General features: G+C 37.5%; 1 protein-coding gene across 1 annotated transcript in view; it reads right to left on the bottom strand.

Moving 5' to 3' along the window:
* The window catches only part of kif5ab (kinesin family member 5A, b), a 100,404-nt gene that overhangs the window by 38,636 nt on the left and 39,574 nt on the right, over positions 1-22,194 (bottom strand). The window contains exons 2-12 of the mRNA XM_055160227.1: positions 21,737-21,824; positions 18,999-19,072; positions 18,571-18,675; positions 15,576-15,624; positions 13,843-13,898; positions 13,674-13,761; positions 12,128-12,252; positions 9,722-9,826; positions 8,407-8,555; positions 5,092-5,240; positions 1,727-1,959 (exon numbers count right to left, since the gene is read on the bottom strand). Coding sequence (XP_055016202.1) covers positions 1,727-1,959; positions 5,092-5,240; positions 8,407-8,555; positions 9,722-9,826; positions 12,128-12,252; positions 13,674-13,761; positions 13,843-13,898; positions 15,576-15,624; positions 18,571-18,675; positions 18,999-19,072; positions 21,737-21,824 — 1,221 coding nt within the window. The remainder of the gene's footprint in view (positions 1-1,726; positions 1,960-5,091; positions 5,241-8,406; positions 8,556-9,721; positions 9,827-12,127; positions 12,253-13,673; positions 13,762-13,842; positions 13,899-15,575; positions 15,625-18,570; positions 18,676-18,998; positions 19,073-21,736; positions 21,825-22,194) is intronic.

The raw sequence follows: 22,194 nt of genomic DNA, 5'->3' as shown, positions 1-22,194 counted from the left end.
TCTATTTTCTCTTTTTTCTTGAGCTTTCAGAGTATGTAATGTGTGACCATAGTAACTACATGTAGAAAACACCCAGTGTCACAGCAAAATCTGTGGTTACAATGCCGCCTGAATGTACAATGCATGCTTACCATTCCAAACAATCCAGCCTATTAATCTAAATAAATACATTTTGTTCTTGTTGTTTGTCTATTTGTTTGCTTGAATATCACACAATGGCCAGAACAAGAGAATGTGCATTTAGATATTTTTCTATTTATAGACATGCCACATATGTAATTTTGAAAAGCCTGTCTCAGCACTCGCACAGTGAGAACACCACAAGAATAAAGAGAAAAAAATTATTCTTTTCCATTGGCTGCCCTATATTTTTAACCACCCACTGGATACTTATACATAAAAGAAAAACCCTATTAATAAGTCTGTGGGGAGTATTGTCAAAGAATACCTGGCCACACTATCTGTCATATATTCTGCCCCCAATGGAGAGCTCTGCACCTGCATAAATTACTAAAAGTCTTAATAGAGGTGACAATAGCACTGTGGAACCAATGTACTCGTCTGGATAACTAAAACTGAATTCTTGTCTAAGTAAAATATAGGGCTGGACGAACAATTTTGGTTTTAAAAATTGGATTCTGTTAGAGTTCACATTTTAAACACGCCCAGATGAATTGAAAAAAAGATTGAAATATAAATTGACACAAGAATCACATTAAAGGACCTGTACATGATTTCTCCATGTATCTGAGAAAAATTACTTGCCCCAGTACAAATATATTGTTTAAGCAGCTCTTGAGGTCAAATACGTCTGCTCTGTACTGTCTCAATCTAATTCTGCAGCATTTTATTGTTTGACAATCAGCAGGTGCACAATTGGCATGCTAGCTGGCCTCTCAAAGTTGTGAAAAGCACTTCTAAACTCATCACGGTGAGAAATTAGAATGCTCTGAATTCAATATTTAAGTGAGGAATAATCTTAGACCACTGCAAAATGTTTAAAGGACCCATACTATTCTATTTTCTGATATGTTAAAATGCTGTTTTCTCATCGCAAACATACAGTGTTTTGTTTCATATTTTACGCTTAGTTATTTTCTCAAGCAAGAAACACTCCACCTGCAGTTTCACCTTGTGATGACATGTGGTAATACAGGAAGTACTGTAGTTTTCTTTAACTCCACACACCTGCACTAGAATCATTTGGATAATTTCAGCCCTGAAATTGGCTGTCTCTATTGAACAAAAGATAATAGGTAGCTGTTAACTTGTAGCTGTTAACTACTGCTTCATGACTTGGAACAGAACGTTTTGAGCATTGCAGATGGAGACAGGCTAATAATAAAGAGTTACTCAAACATGTGAGAATGAAACAAAACACAACTCCAGGTATGTTTTTCATAACAACATGACTTAAAGCTTACACGATTATATGTAATATGGAACCTTTAAAAACTAGTCTTTCATATTTTTGAGACAATAAAAATCAGATACAGTGCCTTTAATCTTGCAGGTCTAGAACAACATCACAATTTCTGATGTAACATCTACTTTTGCAATCATTTTAGCCACTGTTGTGTGCCTCCACCTGCAATCATTTACATAAATAATACATGTATGGTAGTGGTATTCATGAATACATTCCATTACAGAGCCCAGCCCATCATGCGTAATCTGCTCTCTATTCATGCACGCAGATGGGCCCTGGGCAGTGGCGATTATTCACCTTTTCATCCAGCTGTTTGTAGAGCTTGCGGATCTCCTCTTCATACTTTTGCCTCTCCTCGTCAGAAATGTGGACGACAATGGAGGAGGCGATGGAGCAAGGGGTGCAGGGGGTGCATGGGGTGCATGGGGTACAGGGGCTGCATATATCGGGGATGACCTCTTCAGATTCAGGAGGCACCAGGGGCAGAGCTTTTACCGATGGCAGCTTTTCTTCTGTGCTCATGTATTCCCCTGGTGAAGATGAAGAAATATAACATTTTAACTGATTGTATTGTGTGGCCTCATATATAGAGAAGGGATTATTAAATCTTCTACTTAATCTTTCCTTGAAAGAGTCACAGTCGCACAGTATTCAAAGATGCTAATTTTATTGTTTGGGTTGTTTGTAACAATGATATATTTTTGCTTCATCAAAAAAATACAGGAGCAGGACTGACACACACACCTCTTCTTGTCCCTACCCTATTTTAATCATAAGCTTCCTTTCTCTCAGTCTTCTCTTTCTTATGTGCTATTTTACTATTTTCAGTAAAACCAACAAAATCTAATTATAATAGTTTTCTGGATGAATGGTTTTCTTTTGAAAATCATGTCAATCACAGTTCAGAGCCGAACAGGAGTAAACCGAGGTTGAGAAAAAAATACATAAATTATTATTAATTTATAATTGAATAAAAGTGACCGATATGCACGAATGTATTAAATGCAAACGGTACAAATGATTTTTCGTAGACCTTAATCGCATGTGCCTTTTTATGATATTGCACTAGTACTACAGCTGAGATGATGCGTTTTAAATTGAACACAGCTTCTCTGCTTTACGACAAGGTCAAATAATCCATATGGCTAAGACATGCCAGTACTTAGCTCATGTGGACTGTCTGCCAAGTAGGATTTGATGGTGCACCAATCAATAAAAGCTGCCAGGTTAGATGTAAACGCTCACAGCAAGATGAGACCTCCATTTGCCTGGAAGCCGACGGGTGACTGTAGAGTTTAAGTGAAGCAGCTGGTTGTGTCTTTCAACCATCTTTGACTAAAAGAGTGTGGGTTATGTGGGACAAACACAGGTCAAAAGCAACCATTGTGTGGAGTGATTGGCCTGACGTGCACAAAACAGGGTGCACTGGGGATGGGTGAACGGGAGATACTATCAAAATGATCCATTAGTGAATTAAAACCACTAAATTGTGAGGTAGAGTCTGTGGATGGACTCCGTATGAAGGAGAATGAGAAAGGAAGAAGGCAATAAAAGGAATAATTTTCGCTGATAGGGGTTCAATAAAAATGCTGTGAAATTATCTTTGGTGGACGGCATCCCCTGCATGACTAGAATGTCAAGTAATTGCAGTCACTGAGCACACGCGCGTTCCATCGACCTGGAGCCATGGGAGTAGTATGTGTTTGCATGTGTGTGTCGGGGTTGTATGTGTGTGTGTGTTTGTGTGTGTGTGTTGTAAAGTGATAACTGATCCACCAAGACCCCAATGATAGATAATTGCATAGCTTACGATAAGGTGACAGGGCCAGAGGTGATGCTACCAAAAACATAAGGGGCATTAAAAAAACAGCCATCAACTGGGACCTATATTAGACAAAACTGATTTTTGGGAGCTTTAAGCCATGTTATAATGTTGTTAGAGCTGCAAAGAACATACCTGGAGTTGTGTTTTGTTTCATTCACACGTTTGAGTAATCCTTTCCTTTATTATTAGTCTGTCTACATCTCCAAAGCTCTGCTCTGTTCCACCTTGAGATGTTCTTAAGTGATACTTTAAGTAGCTCCTTTTACCTTTAGCAGTTGAGATTGGAAATTCCAGAGTTGAAATTATTCAAAAGATTTTAGTGAAGGTGTGTGAAGTTTAAAATAGCAGAGGAGCACTTCCTGTATTACCACATGTCATCACAAGGTGGAACAGAGTGTTTTTAGTTTGAGAGAAGAACACAGATCTTCAAGATTTGTGTGTCAAACCTGAGTGAATGAAACAAAACACAATCCCAGGTATGGTTTTGATGAGACAACATTATAACATAGATCAAAAAATAATGTAATAAGGGCTGTTTAATGCCTGCTCCTGAAGTACATTATACACTGCGTGAAATTCAGAACTTAAGGAAATAGCCAGTGAGATTTTGCTAAGTGTCTTCAGGCACGGGTCCAGCCAGTCATTTGGGCTGCTCTCTTTCTTATCCATTGGCTTCACTCGAGATGATATCAAATGAGGTTAAGTCGGCACTTAGACGGGTCTGGAAAATAATGTCTTGAGGCGGTACGGTTGGTGAGATTTTTATCCAATCTCTCATCAATGCCTGAGTCTAGCCCAGACACACTGGGGGATAGTGGGATTTTAGGCAGACTGCCAATATCGCTTAGACAACTATAAAGTCAGGTGGGGCAATTGTTGTGAAGTTGTTGTATGGGAACTTATTGGAGAGTTTGGAGACATTTGGAGAGTTATCTGATGCATCTATAGTTTCCCTTTTTACATTTTGTTCATCATGCATATATGCCTAGTTTGGTTAAAACAATTAATGGACCAACACAAGCAAATCATTAATATGTCATAATCTCTTGCTCACTTGCTCTGTATTACACAGGTTTGTCCCAAAAGACACAGTGAATTACTGACTAATTACTGATCTTTAAGTCAATACATTGATTTAAAGGTGCACTGTTTCTGGTGGAGGTTGTTACGGAACGTTGCACCCCCTGATTAGTTTTAGCAAGAACACCTCCAGTTCATTGTTGACATTTCTCTGTGGTTAGCTCTGGCGTTATCCAACTATTACAGATTTTGTCCTTCTTTAGCAGTTTCCTTGGTCAACTCGCCTCACAAAAGCAGTATGCTATGCACTTCTCATTTTATCTTGGCCAGTTTGTCTCCAAGCTGTCCTTCCTAGTGTTGAGTATTCAAGTCACAGGGTCCTGGAGTGATAGTAAAGAAACTTCAGATTCCAGAGTCTCCTGCCTCTCTTTATAACTCTAGGACTCGTCAGGACAACATTTATTTTCTCTAACAGAACGTATGCTACCTTATGTCTGCATGTTGGCAATATTTCTTTGCCAGAAATGAGTATAAGATTACATGTATCTTGTGTTCATTAATTTTCAGGTGTTTTTATTGCAAAAAATTACTTGAAAAACTTGTGGACCTGGTCCTTTACAGATCTGACCAATTACTTGGCCTGGTGGCTTGGCTCATATCATTTTAATTTCATACTGTGGAATATTCAGAGCAAACCAATGTATGTATTAATGAAGACTAGTGGAATTTGCACCACAAAAGTTACATAGTGCACTTTAAGTTTTGTCCCCTTTGTGATTCTTTGTTAGTGTGTGAGCAGTGTGAAAGAACACATTACCATTCCTCCAGCGGTTGAGCTCGATCTCCAGCCTCTGAATGTTCTCCTTCAGTGAACGGTTCTTCTCTTTTTCTTTTTCATATTTCTTCTTCCACTGTTCAGCTGTGAGCTCCAGGTTCACAGACACTGTGTTGCGTATGGTCTTGGCTCTAATGAAAGGGGATGTAGTGAAAGAGAGGGTAGAACAAGTTACTAATAATAAATCCAGGAAGTGTTAAGAGCATGTGAATTTTTTCAAAGAAACAGTGAATTAAGGAACTGTCAACATTAGTGTGTAACAGCCTTGGGTTCTCAATGAAGGGAGGCTTACATCTCACTAATTGGTATGCAAATGAGAATTCTCCTGTTTGATGGTGTGTATGATAAGGAAAATGTATGTATGAACAACTACAATAGTAAAATATACACGCTGCACTACACAGTCTTTATGATAAAAGGGCCCGTGTTACTCTATTTTCTGATCTATGTTATAATGTTGTTTCCTCATCAAGTCAGATTTGTGATTTGTTTCATTCACACATGTCTAAAACACACACAAAAAAAAGTCAGTTCCACTTTGTGATATTGTGTGGTAACACAGGAAGTCCTCCATTCTGTTTTTAAACGCCATGCACCTTCATTAGATTAATTTAGATCACTGGTGTCAAACATACGGCCCGGGGGCCTTCCAAAACCTTTAATGTGGCCCTTGGGTGATTTTCTACTAAAATATTTAATTATATTTTCTATTAAAATATTGGTAATTTTCTGCAGTGCTTAGCATAGCAGCATCTCCAGAGCCTCTGTGTTTGGCCCCTCCCACCAGAGCAACACAAATGAAGACTTGTCTCTTTCCAAATGCTCTTAAAAGACGATCATTTTGACTGTTGACCATGACACCCTCATCAGGAAAATGTCCAACATGAGAAAAGTTAACGCTGAGTGCAGGATTTTCCAAGAAAAAATTACTTATTCCTGTTTGCATACCAGTTAATGTTAAAACATTGTGTTGAAATGGAATTTTTCTTAAAGTTTCAGGTTGTTCATAATATTATAATATTATAATAAGAAAGAGTTCATCAATTAAAAAAGATTTCTGTAATAGATTTGCATTTCTCTGCACAAATATTTGAACTTATTGTTATTTTTGGGGTTTATATGACATGATTTTTCAGATCCGGCCCCTTTGGGATCAAAGTAGGTTGGATACGGCCCCCGGACCAAAATGAGTTTGACACCCCTGATTTAGATGATTGCAGCACTAGAAATGACAATATACTGAACTAAAGGTAAAAGGTAGCTGTTAATTTGAGCATTTTGAGCTTTGGAGATGTAGACAGAATAATAATAAAGGATTACTCAAATGTGAATGAAACAAGCCACAATTCAAGGTTTGGTTTTGATCTAACATGGTTTAATGCTCACAAGAGTAAATTTTGTGTAATATAGGACATTTAAGAAAAATATTTAAAATATGTTCTTTATTTGATTACTAAACAAGTCATTCATTCACGGAGTTAACCCATTATCCTAGTGCTATCCTGGTATCTGACAGTGAATATCATATCACTAGATATCACTTACTTTCACACTTCACCAAGTAAACATGGCAAGTCCCAACTCATTTGCTTTCTGATGATAATGAGACAAAATGCTTCATCTAAAATGGTATCATCTTGTCAAACTCTGGCTAAACTGAACAGTAAAAGGCTTAAAATGAAATTGCATTTTTATTGTTGTCTTGTATACACACATAACCCATCAAACTCTGAAATCTATAGTATAAGTCAAACCGAAGATTAAGCTAAACTTTATTAGCAGTGTGTGCATTCATTTTTTTCCTCTAATGCATCAGTATTTCCATATGTGAGGAAATACTGTTCTACTGTAACAGCATCAATGTTTAATATTCATTGGTTGTGAAATTGGCGCTGCCATGGCTACAAGCATTAAAAGCAATTATTTTCTTCTTCATTAAAACACGCTTTCAGCTTTCAGTCATTCTTGGAGAAAGTCGTCATTTGCAACACACCATTTTCCACATCACTGCCTTTATTTTTACATTAGAACTATAATAATTCTGCCATTACAGTTCTTTTTTGTTTAGACTAATGCTGCATTATGTGGCCCTTCTGACTTGTTTGTGCTCATGTGCTTTTACCTGGGGAAGTCAGGATTTTGATGTCATCAGTAAAATCACTGAGCCCGCTCATCAACAGCATTTAAAAAAACTAACCAGTAGGCTAAGCGCTGTTGTTGCTAGCTTGCTTAGGTTGTTTATTTACTTTTACTAGTTAACGTTACATATGCAGTTAATTAAACAGTTGTAGTCTCTGGTGTTTCTTGTGCTGATCTGTTGCTCTTATGATAAGGATAACTGACAGTAAATTCCTAAATGTAATATTTTTCAGTAAAAGAGTTCAAACGTGTAAGATAAATAGGCAAATCAGCTTATTCGTCAGGTGCAGAATTCCCAAGGACCACATGAACGTAGCATGATAAAGTGGTGTGCCCCCACACCACTTTATCATGCTACTTTCTGCAGCATCTTCTTCTCTTTCTTGCACCTTGGATTTTTTCCACTTGCTCTTAATTCTATGCAAATAAGGTGTTATATTATTAAATAAATCTCTGACTGACAGCGAGACAGATACATATAAAAAAACAGAAGCCTCACTGAGCTATTTATGGATTTCAGTCATAAGGACTCCTTTTTAATTTGAAGGATTTGGCATGGCAGTATGATAGCAGTAACAAAATATTCTTTCTTTTGTTTTAAATGAGCAAAGGTTGTTGGAAAATTATTCACTTATTCATTAACTCATTTGCCTGTATTAGTGTGTACTGCTAAAAGATATTTAAGACTGTGTCCCAGGGTCTATTTAAAGCTGGAGTGAAATATTATTATTGACATATTTGATTGTCGGGTTTATTACCGTGTATGAGATGAATAATCTTAACTTAATGGGTCACAAGTCAGTATTCTGTCCCAGTCCCAAAGCTGCTTTGAAAGAGATGGACTACAGCGGGGTATGAGAATAAAATATGATATGTCAAAAAGTTTTTATGGAGTTGGTACATTATTCGTAAGCACAAGAAATATTGTATTGTTTTTTATGAGTAGAACGCTGTGCCAGTCTATGTAAAAAATCTATGCTTTGTGATCAGGTTCTCAAAGCCCCTCAGAATCCAGCCCACATCAACTGTATTTAAATGAGAATGCAGAAGCACAGTTGTCCCGGGGTCCAGTGTATGAGAAAGGCATGTGCAAATAACCCAATAACCAAGGGATAGATGTGTGAGTGACTGCAGTAAATTAGCATAAAAGTATTTCACCGTTGGCCAAACATCAAGGTGGACTTGGTCTCCACATCATTGTAACTGGAGGGGGAACAGCAGATGAACATTGTGGTGCGACAGTTTCCGCCCAGTGAGTCTTGAAGGATGCGTGTCATTTTGCTGTCTCGGTACGGTACATGGGATTTCTACACAGAGAAAAGTAAGAAAAAAAGAAAAAAAAAGAAAAAAAAAAAGAGCAGAGGATTAAAAGGGATTCTCTTTGGTGAAATGCCAAGTTTTTCTGTATCACTAAAGGAGGAACGTTGTGAGCATCAGCCAGGAACAAAGACACAAGAGGGTTTTCTCTGGCTGCACTGTCACTCATAGTTGTTAATGTGAAACCAATGCAACTCTGTCAATCAGGCTACAGCCTTGAGTTGTGAATAGGAAGATAAAGTGCCTTTATTAAACAGTCAGGAGGCATTTCACAATCTCTTAGTATTTCTGTGCGGTTTATAAATCAATGACTGCTCACTTTCAGTTGAAATTAGATGGCTGGATGATGGTGCTTTTTAATAAGGCGGACTGGGAAAAGCTGACTATATAGCAGAAATACTGACAGTTAGATACAAATATATTCCAAGCTGAGAATTATGACCATCATGTGCAGAAGTACGTTATAGAGCAAACACTTGAGATCAATATACTATATAACATTTGCACTGGCTATACCGTGCATTAAAATTCACAATATTAGAACCTGAGGATTTTACTTATTTAAGCTCTGTGAAGCTGTGAAGAGGTCAAAATTACGAAAGGTATAAAGGTTGAAAAAAAAAAAAAAACAGTCACTAATTGAAATTATTTGTGAATTGGATTCTGTACTACTGGTCACACTGACAAATACTGGCTAAAGGGTACACTTTATTCTTTTTGGGGGGTTTATGGGGAGAAATGAGTGCCTGGAAAATAGACACAAGTGGAAACAAACAGAAAACCCCGACTGTCACCACTATAAGCTTCATTATCACCCTATTATTACTATTGCTGCACCTGCTTGCCACTACCAGGGATGATGATTGGCTGCAGGTTATGTAAGATGACCTATAAATCTCAGTAAACATTTGGTATAAAAGTTTAGTGTTTATAATTTAAAATATGTGGCTTTACAAGGAAAATATAAATTATCAAGCAGAATTAACACAAATTGCTCTAGGGCTGGAATAGATGCTATATGTTTCTGCAAATTATTATTGGAAACATACCATAAATGCATAATGTATAATAAGCAGGTCTGCACATGACCGTCACACATACAATCTCAGCTGAACACTGGTTCAGCATGAATATTACAGTGGTTTCGCAGTCATACCGTTCCTTCTGCGAGGGCTGAGATGACGTTCCCCAGGGCGGACAGAGACCTGTTGATGTTCTTGGCTTCATCCAGCACGGCTCCCTCTGCACCTGTCTTACTGACCTGACACAGATACACAGCACAGGAATTAGAGAGAAACTACATTTAAAGATTCTACATTGCACTAAAATGACTCTTGTGAGACTTAAGCCATGTTAGACTGTTGTTATGTCATTAAAACATACTTGGAATTGCGTTTTGTTTCATTCACATGTGTTTGAGCAACGCTTTATTATTAGGCTGTCTACTAGTATATCTCCAAAGCATCTCCTCAAAATGCTCTGTTCCACATTGTGATGTCATGTAGTGGTAGTTAACAGCTACCTTTTATCTTTAATCAAGGAGAGATTGGCAATTTCAAGGTTAAAATGATCCAAATGATTCTAGAGAAGGTGTGTGGAGTAGAGCAAGGTTTATGTCTTAAGCATGCATGAAACGAAACACAGTTCCTGGTATGTTTGTAATGAGGAAACAACATTATAACATCGATTGGAAAATAGCGTAATATTGGCTCTTTAAATGCACTATGTCAAAAAGGACTCGTAGGTTCATTTCTTTCTTTTCTAATAACGGTCCAACGGGAGCCCCTGTCTTAACCCAAGTGCACAGTAATTGCGTCTAAAAATCAATATGCAATTTGCTACTAACTACAGTCAAAATTAAAATGGTGGATACAGGGCTCACATGTAACACTCTCCATGCTATTAATGTCTGTGGGGTCGGGTATTTGTCACATTGTGCGGTTTAAAATATGAGAAGCTACATTTATGGAGACCTTCCGATCTTGTGATGACAAAAATTAAGTCCTCTTGTTGTAAATCCTTCAATATTAGGTTTTCAACTTTATTAAATTGGTTAGGGTAAGACGTGTAGGGACTATGGTCCAGATCAGTCTCCCAGAATGAAAGTCAATGTGATGTTCCCATAGGACTTGTAAACCCAACCCAATGTGTGCTTGTATGTAGAACAAATGTTTGTAATACATATTAAGTAGAGTGAAGAAAATGCCTGGCAGTCATCACCATGGTATAATAATTGAACAAAATTATTATGCTAATTCATTCAGGTCTTGTCTACTTAGCTTGTTAGCAAATTTAAAGGATAATTATTCAAGGAAGTAATTTCAAACGGATTAAATAGTAAGCAAAACAAATAGAGAGGTGTTATAATAAAAATAACAGTTTAATTAATTTATGCTAATCTATAAAAACACAGTGCAATAAGTTATGTTATAGCATGCTGTTTAAATAAAATCTGTTAAGCTGCAGTTAGCATAGCCTGCTACCTTAGCTCTGTGTATTGATGCTGCATCTTGGAATGGGGCTGACATTTCCATGCCATCAAAGTCATCTTGATTTTTCATTTTAGTTGTCTGGAAATACCACTGCTGATGGCATGTGGCCCAGAAAGCAAGCAACAGAAAAAGCATGAATATATAGGCAATAAAAAGTATCCTGAGGAGACAGCAAGAAACTTTGTTGTGTTGTGGAGGCAGATAAACCACCGTCCTGTCGTCCTGTCAATACAATTCTTCCAATTTAAGTTAGAAAAATATTATCCACACAGTTTGTGACAATGCACCAATCAACTTCAGAAACTACTGTTGGCTATTTGTTGCCAATAGAGAAGACATTGCAATTGTGCAAAGACATCATGGTTATTGATATTGACATAATTAGGAGTCCATTTCCAGCAAATGACGACTCCGATCAAATCTTTCTGTCAGTGCGTTTTAACTTGGTGTACAGTCGATAATGTTTTCTATCAAAGCCTACCCAATTTACAAGGGAGACAGTATTTTGTCCCAGGAGATGACCAAGACAACTCAGCCGTGCAATATCAGCAACTATTAGCTAATGAAACCTCAGGCTATTCCCAGCACTACTTCCCATACAAGACATTCTATAGTTTGCATCAATACTACTGCAACCAGCAACACTGAGCTATCTTTCCTGGTGGCTGGGTTTTTCTTTTCTCTGCTTTCCACAGAATGACCTGTGTCCTCAGGAGAAATTGTTTTTTCGCGTGCATGACAGAGCAAGCTGAGTCAGAGTTCACCTGAGTGGCCCTGAAAATAAAGGATTGCTTCTTATGGCTAAGCTCCGTTCGACCTGTGTTTTAGGAATGACCTCATTAACCAATGGGAATAGCTGTGTTATTTCTACATCGCAAAAGCTCCCAAATCTATAAAAGCCTTGATCCCATGAATGCAGAACAATGTAATAGCATTTACTTGAAGATTCCCAGTGGTGTCAAAAATGAAAAATGTGAGAATTCACTTAACGGAAAAACACCACAACAAAACATAGACTAGCTGGCAAATTTGACCTTGTAAGATGTAATAAATCTTCCCATTTATCTTACCTTCTCGCTACCTGCTAGGTCGACTAGGTACAGCTTCCCACTCAGCTTCTGCTCGGTTTCCACATTTTCCTGTTTGATATTTATCAGGAAGATGCTGTGGCTGCGTGAGCTGTGTTCATTCATGTCTGAAGAAAAACACAGTGAGCCAAGATAAAGTGTCATTTTGAGTAAGTCGCATCAAAGCTCAGACAAGCAGTCATTTTACGCCCCATGGCACGTTCCTCACCTCTGCTTCCTTATGTTTCCACTCTGCACATATCATAGACTCTTTATCACTGACAAACTGCAAACCAGGTTGTCTTTATCACAACTCAACAGAAGTAAAACAATATGTAGTCTGCATGCTTGTGTTAAGTCTAAATCCAGAATAGAGATTAAAATGCCAACCTTTAAATACACACTGCATAACTTTTCAGTCACCAGCTTCCATGGAAAAGTCATATTTATCTCTACGGGGACAACAGGAGATGCCATAGGGCCATGTTACATGTCAGCTCCGTGGAGAGGTGAGACCACTCACAGTAAGAATGAAAGTTTTTAAGTCATTAAAACCAATATCATTGAGCAAGATGGATACATTTAATGCCATACCGGGACATTCCAGACAAACCAACAACATCTCCATGGACACAAACTGAAAGCAGACACTCCATCAGAAAAGTTACACGGTGTATCTTTAAATAAGGAGCAAAGTGATCTGTCTTACTCTGGCGTCCTTAGCTTGGTCAGACAAACAAACATCCGTGCATAAGTGAGTTATTAAATATTCATAATGTAAAAAGTTGATTGAATCTATTGTAGCAGATATCTCCTGGGAGTGCATCTGATGTTCTAAAGATTTTTCCATATTTCTTTGAAATAGATTTTTGTTTTACCTCTCACCTCTCAAGCTTTCAAACTTCAAGCTCTAAACAAAACACTTACAGCCACAGCTTGTGTAAAAAGGCCTCATTTGAAATTGTGAATCAGTGGCAGTATAGCTTTTTTGTGATTCTGATACTGATTCTGGTAAATCAAATACCTAAAACTGCAACATTAACAGCTCAAGAAGCCAGTGTTTCAAATGATGTAATCTACACAGGCAGACTAGATGATTTTAGCTGGGTTTAAAATGTTACATGGGCCATTTTATGAAGTACCTGCACACCATTACCCACTGTCACTTTGCCTCTGCCCACAGACTACAGATTAAAATTCGCTAGTAGCTATGTCTGGTTTGTGGAATACATTATAGATTTATAGTTCAATGTTTCTGTCAAATAAATAAATAAATAAAACACATGCATAAATAAGATGAACAACCGCTTAAAACTGATTAAAATTCAATGATCATCCGTCAGTGGGTTTTTATTTGCAAACATGGAAATATCTGTCTGACTAGGCTGTTACTACATCCACACATAAACTTGGTTGTAGTATTTTGCTAAAAACATGATCACCTTAATTTTAAACCGTGCACCTTCCCTCTTTGAAACGTGCATGCTCCTGATCTTTAATTGTGAATTAGATGTGACGTGAGATGCTTGAGAAGAGCCGCGTGACTCACTGGTGACTGCAACGTGGCGGTTGGCCTTTCCTTCATCTATCACATCCATCACCTCCTCTGGGCTCATGACGAAACGCTCTGTACAGCCCTGCGTTTGAAAACAACCGAAAGAAACATGAGGGGTGACACAGCAGCTTAGGTTCACTGAGAAATGACTCAAGGACCTCACCTTTACATAGGGAACCCTGTAGCGGTCTTCGTGCACTGAGAGGTTAGTCTTTGTCACTAAATTAAATAAAAAGGTCAGGGTTACCCAAAGTGTGAGGTTGAAGGGTCTTTTGCATATAGTACTGTGCTAGCCTTTAAAGGTGCACTGTGTAGCTTTTTGTTTGGGGGTCTGTGACCTTCTTGTTTCTCTGGATATTTCATTGCTTTGCTTAAAATATTCCACAGTATGTTATTAAACAGATCTACCTTACATGTGTTCAATTATAGATGGTTTTATAGCTCAAAAACTCATTCTGTGAGCAGAGTTGCCTCTCCACAGATCTGACCTGTAACTGGTCTGGTTTGGTTACCATGAATATAGAAAGGTTTAATACTGTGAAAAATTCTGACAAAGCAAAAAAAAATTCCATGCATAAAAGCATTTGACACACCCGCATCAGAAAAGTTACAAAATGCACCTTAAAGCAAAACAAAACCCATCTCCAGTCATTCTTAACTGTCTCTGCTAATACACTGTGAAATCTTATTATCCTCCTACTGAATGATTCCATTTCTAAACCTAGTGACAGCTCCAAAATAATAACCCTTCTAAACTACTTTTTGGTTCAGAGTCCTGCATTACACATGTGGCATTTGAATGCCCTTGTGTTTTAATTAAAGTGAACTAGGATCCAGAGACCCCGCACTCCTCCAACAGCCCTCATCCATAGTTGCCAAGTGCACTCCTTATAACTACTCTAGGCTTCTTCTTTGAAAAGTCACTTGCAAATTTTGAGAGTTGCAGGTTTAATTTTTGTGGGCTTGCTCCCAACAGGCACTTTCACATCATTAAAAAAAAAAATAATAATCCATTCTGTTTCTTGTTGATAGACTCACTAATGACAATATACAGTCTATGGTAATGAAATGCAAGGTGTTAATGTTTTAAAGCCGTTATTGATGTTATGAATACAAATATGCACACCTCATTACTGCTAACTCAGCTGTGACATCAATGGTTAACTAGTAAGTTGCTTCAGTTTCAAGCTTCTTTTTGTAACGCTGGGGTCACTTGCTTTGGGCATTTTTTTTTTCAAAGGCTTGGTCGCTTGCTGCTATCTGAAAATCTGGCAACAGTATCTCCGTCCCCTCTCCAAATCCTCTGCTGGCAGCTGTATGATACTTTGATTTACTTCACTTCTGACTGCTTTTTGGTTTTGGCCAGTGCTTCTGTATCTGTCATCTTCCTTTTAGTACCCTGCATGATGATGGGGTATAGTTGCTGTCTCGAGCTCTGTTAAAGATTTAATCACAATGCTACACCCTACGGTTTTCAGTTTTTATTTCAGTTATTTCACATGAGTTTATATCGCTATGATAAGACTATGCTGTTTTACAATGTGTACTATGGAGGTGCACAAACCAATCAAGTTTTATCAGATGCAATCAAACAAAACTGTGCATTTCTTATCTTGCACAATTTCAGTTTCTGTTTTTTTTTGTTTTACAATGCTATCCTAACTTTATTATCTGTTTACCTTTATGGAAAAGTATATACTGTATTTGACATTTGAAAAGTAGTGTGCCCTTTCAATAATAAGACATCCATGCTTCTTATATTGATTGTTATGCTCTGTAGGCAGTTGACTTTTCACCAACTAAATTCCCACTGGATTATCGTGGCCTGCCTTTGTAATCGGGTCCTCGCTGAATCAGAATAAACCATAAAAAATGCAAGTGTGGGTAGTACTGTACCATCCAACAAGTCCCGGATTTTGTCCATGTAGATCTCAAAGTAGGACACCTGAAGAACAACAAATGAATAAGAAATTGAGCAGATGTTTTAAAAAACAACGTGATAACAAGGGCGTCGTACACACATATACAGCATGTTGTTTTGCTCACTGCCGAGCCAAATGGGTTCATCTCCTTGTCTAATAACTGTTAATTATGCTATGTGTTTTGTTTGTGGTTTTTTATCAAATTATAAAAATAGGAGGTCACGAGCAGAGATTGTGAGATGCAATGAGGAGAGAAGATGAGATGTAATCAGTGTTAAAGGACGAGACCCAAATTCAGAGTCAGTCATTCTAAAACATAAACAAAGATGAATAAGAGAAGCTAATGATCCAATGATACAGGCTGTAGCTTATTGAGTTGGAAACAAGAAAACAAGTTGCAAGCATTTTACTATTTATAATATCGATTAGAAAGTAGCTGACTGGATGGTGTAGTTAAATTTGGTCTGTTCTTTGTTCAAATGTGAAAATAAGAGGCCAAGATAATTCATAGCCCAGCCGATGAATGCTAATGTTACAGAATAGTTGTATAGTTCTAGATTACAAAGTGTTCACAAAGTGTTCATAATTTCTCACAAAAAGCAAAACAACACAATTTTCCTTGGTCCATTAATAATGCCAGTAGGGGAATCATAGGCAATCAATATAGTGCAAGGTGGGACAAAAGCTCTTTTGGGGGAGGCAGCATTATTATTATTTTTTTCATTTTAAAACAGTTTAAAGTTTAGGGCAATTATGACTATTTATCCTGAGGAATCAATTCTATTACATACACTATGGCCTTTCCAGTAATTGCAGGATTGTGTTTTTATAATCCTGTTCTCCATAATGTATTTACAAAGAAGACAAGAAATAAAACAAAAAAATGTAGGGGAATTTAAAGAAAATGCTTGGCCGCTGTCCAATAATGCGGCACTGCAGCCAATATAAAAACTCATTACTGTGTAGAGATGCACATAATCCTGCACTAACATGTCCTTTGTGGCAAGTGGCTATTAGATGGTGGCATAAACTGGAAAATTGCGAGATTATGTGACTTTAAGTATCATAATTTATTGGTACTTAGTTTAGTCACGTGAGATTATAATGGTAAACGTAAAGGAGGAATGCCCTGAGGTAAGCATTAACCCTGTAATGCCTGACCCCAGAAATAATGGACAGAAAATTCAGATTTTTTGAATCTGGAACCTTTATGGGGCCTTTTCACAAAATAAAAAAAAAATTATTACAAAAAATTATTTGCATATTGGTTTTTCCATTTGTATCGTAAATGATACATCAGGCATTACATGTATCTGGCAATACAGAAAAAAACATCATCTTCTTTAGGTCTCTTTCTTCTTTACTCTTTTATTATGAACAGTGGTAAGCATGAAAACAGCAGCTAAGGCTTTAAAGAACATTGGCCTCTTATTTTTTCATACTGGTTCCTTTTCCAGTAACTTTTTCTTGAATTATATAATATCAAATATATAATATAATATAACAAGAATATCGGCCTCTTATTTTTTTAAACTGCTACTGCTAAACTCACACCTTTTTCAATACCTTCAACTGCACTCTCAACAAATGGAACATCTAGAGCAGACATGTCAAACTCAGGCCTAGGGCCAAATTTGGCCCATGATATAATTACATTTGGCCTGCGAGATCATATCAAATATGTAGCTGGCCTGCTGGCTACAAATAGGCTATAGAGACATTATTTATGTAAAATTTTGTTATTATTTTACATTATACTTGTTCTGGATTAAATTTTAGGCAAAACTATTATTAAACATTTAGGTTAATAAGAAAAGGTTTATCTTTACAGATCTCGAAAGAAGAGAAAACATGCAGATGCTGTTGAAATTTTCCAATAAATATTTAGTTTGGCCCAGAACTTAGTCCCAGTTTTTAATTTTGGCCTCTGTGAATTTGAGTTTGACATCCCTGATCTGGAAGGTCAAATTCTGCCTTTCTCCACTTCTCTACTCCTTCATTTTCACTTTTTTCTTTGCAGATTTATGTGTTCTTTATGGCCTGTGTTACTGTTAGACCTTTTTCTTCTGTGCTAATCTGGTCATCACTGTTATCAAAGTCAGCCTCTGTATGTGTCTTTCCCTTCATTTCTCTTTTCACTTTGCTTCTACCACACTGTTTTGTTGCCTGTGACATAGTAAGATCTTCCTCTTCAAGCCCATTACCAGACGTTTTATCGTCCTCATTGCTACCACCAGTACTAGAGTTCTCTTCATCATAATCTGCATTAGGGGTCCAATTTTTATCCAGCACTTCATCATCTGCAAACATCAACTCCTCTATATCGCTTGAATTGCCATCAGTGACCCACAGAACATCGTCACTGTACCTTTTAGCCATCTAAAGTAAGAAATATAGATTTATCAATTTTCAAATGCAATTATTTGTTGTAAATATAACATTTCAATCTGCAATTTGTGTAATTGATTGATAAAAACATTTTTAAGATACACAATCATCAATATAATGCATATTGCACCAAGAAAAGCAAGATAAGGACAATTGAAGAATTTACTACCAAATTCCATTTTTTACCTGTAGTATCAAATTTGAACACAAATTTTATACACAATTTTACTACATACTAAAATGCAAAAAATATGTAATCATAACTTGCTTAAACAGATTAAGTGTTCATGTTGAAATATTACTAAAAATTTCAAAGAAAATGTAACTGGAAAATTGTAAAATCACAATTTTCTTTACCTTGATCCAGTGATTTGGGAACTGTCTGAAGGTAGCCATCTTAGATTGTCCCATGTACTGACGCACATATGGTGATGCAATAGGTCTCAGAAATGCTTGTATCAAATTTGACGCATTTGGCATTTTAAACAGTGGTGCATGTGTATCCCAATAGACCTACAGTACATACTGAATTGAACGGGAATTGAATCCAGAAGAAGAGAGGGATGAAAACACACACAAACCTTGATGTGAAACTCTAGGTTTTCATCCATGGCAAATATGTGCTCGAAAATGTCCTCTGCGATGCGTGGGATGATCCCCATTCCCTGTGGGTCGTGAAGGTTCCCCTATAAGAGCACAAAGGTACAGGAGTAAGTGTGTGAAGAGGAGTAGGATAGATGAAGTCCTTGGGGTGAATTAAGTAGCAAAACAGTAAGGAGGGAGGGAGGCTTTTGACTTGAAAAGGCTCTAGGTTGTCTTCCCTCGAGAGCTGTAAAAGAGGTTAGCTCCCACACACGCATGCTGCAATGTGAAGATACAGTGTTATGACATAGATGGAGTGAGATTTACTGTGTGAGAGATAGTACTCCATAAAAGAAGGTGTGTCCATGTATGTGCCATAGCAAAAAGGTCTACACAGTGAATTATTTAGTTTTACAATATACCCTACCTCCATAGTATGTGTCTTCCCAGATGACGTCTGCCCATAAGCGAAGATTGTGCCATTGTATCCACCCAGGACGTCTACAGTAGAAGAAGGAAACACAAAGCAAGGTGAAACTAAAGGACAAGAGCAGCTCTATCCAGGAAATATTTTATTAGAAGTAATAAGAAAGGTACAGTATCAATACACTGGTTAGACAATAGTAATGTTTACAGTTCTTCTAAATAGTTGGGTGTGTGCTTTTTACATGTATGAAAGTTAATTGAATACAGGGTCATAATAACAACAATGCCTTACACTTAATGAACGTGCTTTAAAATCACTCATTATTCATTTAATCTATTCTCAGAGATAGTAAGCTACTTCTAAAGCCTCAACTGTCTTGGAAAGAAGGAGAGGCTTCCAATCTGCGCCATTGCCTCTTCCGACTATGGTTAGTTTGATGTGAATACTACATATTCACAGATGGTAATTATTTCTGCTTTTGATGTATTTTTCATGTAATTTATGTAAAAAGATGTATTTCACATCATTTGCAGCAAGAAAAATCTCAAAAACCATCTATTTAGAATAACTTGTGCTTAAATTTCTCTCTATAAGATTCATTGGTTTTATCTTTACTGTGTTATTTGTCTATTGCTCTTTTGATGGTTTTAATATTGATTTTGTAAAGCATCTTTGAGCGCTATATAAATGAAATGTATTATTGCTGTACTAGTGCAGTCTGTGCAGCTTAGTAAGTAAATCCTGGAAATTCTGAGCTTTCACATGAGGTATGACCTGTCCATATACTGAGAATGAGAAAAACTCACATGTGTCCTCTATATCCAGGTTTAGGCACCAGCAAAGTTTCAAAGGTTCATTTGTGATTGCACTACCTTTTAAAACCTTTGTTACCTTTTTTTAACCACAGACCTTTAAGTGCACAGTATCAGCAACCAATCTGATAGAATTTCCATCATCAAGTGTTTATCTGTAAGCGAGATGTCCCGGCCCAGACGGAAACAAATAACTCTGACCTTCAGCGGGATTGTGCAGTGAGGTGATATTTAGGCATGGTTAGGTTTAGAATGACCTTTGTGGCTATGTCAAACAAACAGAAATACAATCCTATCCTGGATAGCTAAAGTCAGGAAGCTCCCAAAAAGGCTGAAAGATCAAGGGGCACAGTGCTGTTAAAAGAGATACGGCTGTCTTTTCCTCATAAACTCTGTGCTAAAAGCGCTGAACCATAAAGACCAGCTGACCTCAACCTAATCAGACTGAATGGGTTTTTCTTCTCCACCTTTTCTTCGGAGTGTTTTTGTCATAGACTATATAAAGAAGTGGACTAAGGGAGTGTAACGTCGCCCATAGTGTTTGGCTCCAGCCAAATGAAGCTCACGAGGATAGAGGGCACAGGAGCGAATTTGGAGCCAGGTTCCATATTAAAACTAGGAATTTATTAACAGACAAAACAGCGAAATAAAAATGCCATGATGGATCAGATTAATACAAACATTTTAAGACCAAAATGACGAGGCTCACAGCAGCAGTCACAGAGAGAGGGGTGACAATATTCCAGTGTAAGTCAATTGGAGCCAGGGTCAGGTGGAGCCAGAAGCTCCTCACAGTTTGGAACGTGGCAGCCAGCAGGTTAACTATGTCCATTTATATATACAGTGTACGGTTGTTGTACTCTATTCAGTGAGTCGCCTTTTTGCCTGTCCACCTGTTAGGAGACTGAGACGTGTACAAAAGCCCAGGATCAAGCGCTTGACTCGACCACAAAACAAAAACAATGGTCAATTAGGAGCACTCTGTTGGAAGATACAAGAGTTGAAAGTGGGAGGAAAAACTGTCTGAAAGCAGTGTGCAGGTGCATGCTCTGGCCTTGCATCATCTGGATGCTACAGTAAAGTGAAGCCCCTCCAATCTCCCTTTTAATCATATTCTTTCACTAAGCATTATTTCTATTTATATAACCTTGAATTTGCCATCTTTCCGCTCTCTGATTTTTCTAACCTTTCGCTCCTGTCATTGTGTGATGTTGGAAGCTGACATTGCAACATCCAGTCATTCAGAAGTTTCAAAAGTCTAAAGACAGCAGGCGGTGCTTTTCTGCCTGTGCGTCTGTATTTATTCTGAAGGAAGGTCTACCATCTGCCTGTTTCCATGGTTACGTTATTGATTTTGCTAGAAATGGTCCAAAGTGTGGCATTAAACCTGGTGAAGGTGCAATGGCCAATGACCTATCATTCAAACTGAAATATTACATATAATACACATTTCACTTTCTTGTTACATTAAAGGGTCCATAATTTTTTATTTGACCTGTTTTGTTTCCTCATCACGAACTTACATGGAGTTGTGTTTTGTTTCATTCATACACACATTTAACACACAAACCCTGCATATTTAGGCTGAGTTCTTCTTCTTCTGTGGTTTTAAACTCCATACACTAAAATCATTTAGATTATTTCAGAAAGATACATGCAAAAAGGTTAAAGGTAGCTCTTAACTTTAAAACTAATGCTTCATGACATCACACTGTGGAACAAAGCATCTTGAGCTTTGGAGATGTAGACAGACTAATAATGCATGTGTGAATCAAACAAAACTCAGCTCCAGTATGCATTTCATGAGATAACAGTATCATAACATGGCTCAAAACTCACAGGAGTCAATAATATATGACCTTTAAAGCAATAGCCATGTCATATTGTCTGTTGTGAACAAAACTCAGGTCTGTGTGGCTGACTCACCTTTGACTATCTGCTTGGCACAGGTGTTGTAGACCTGCTCCTGGGTGGTGTTCGTGGGGAACACCTTGTCAAACACATAGGGACGGCCCTGTGAAACAAAACACAGTCACTTAGTTGTGTTGACTCTCGCTCTCCACTATCTAGACAGGTCAATTATCATGTCTTTTCAGCTTTGTGCAGCTATTACTCCAGAACAATTCAGGAAAATGTCATAGAAACAACCTATATATAAATCGATGGACACTATAGAATCCAAAAAAAAAAAAAAAGTAATAAAATGAGTGGAGTGCTATCAACTATCTACTCTCAAAGAATGGAAAGTGTGGATCTTTAATGGAGAAACTAGTTGAAATTGCACTCACGTCTCACATATTCCCTAGAGTCTTTATGAAGCCCACTGGTGGAGATTTGTGTAGCATAGCACAAAGTGGTATGTTTAACAGTGTCAAAGTGTAGCC

Source organism: Boleophthalmus pectinirostris, unplaced genomic scaffold (genome assembly GCF_026225935.1).
Source record: "Boleophthalmus pectinirostris isolate CB_2022bp ecotype Guang Dong unplaced genomic scaffold, ASM2622593v1 HiC_scaffold_3, whole genome shotgun sequence".
Classification (NCBI taxonomy): Eukaryota; Metazoa; Chordata; class Actinopteri; order Gobiiformes; family Gobiidae; genus Boleophthalmus; species Boleophthalmus pectinirostris.
The sequence above is the reverse complement of the archived record's forward strand: the minus strand, read 5'-3'. Positions and strand labels throughout refer to the sequence as shown.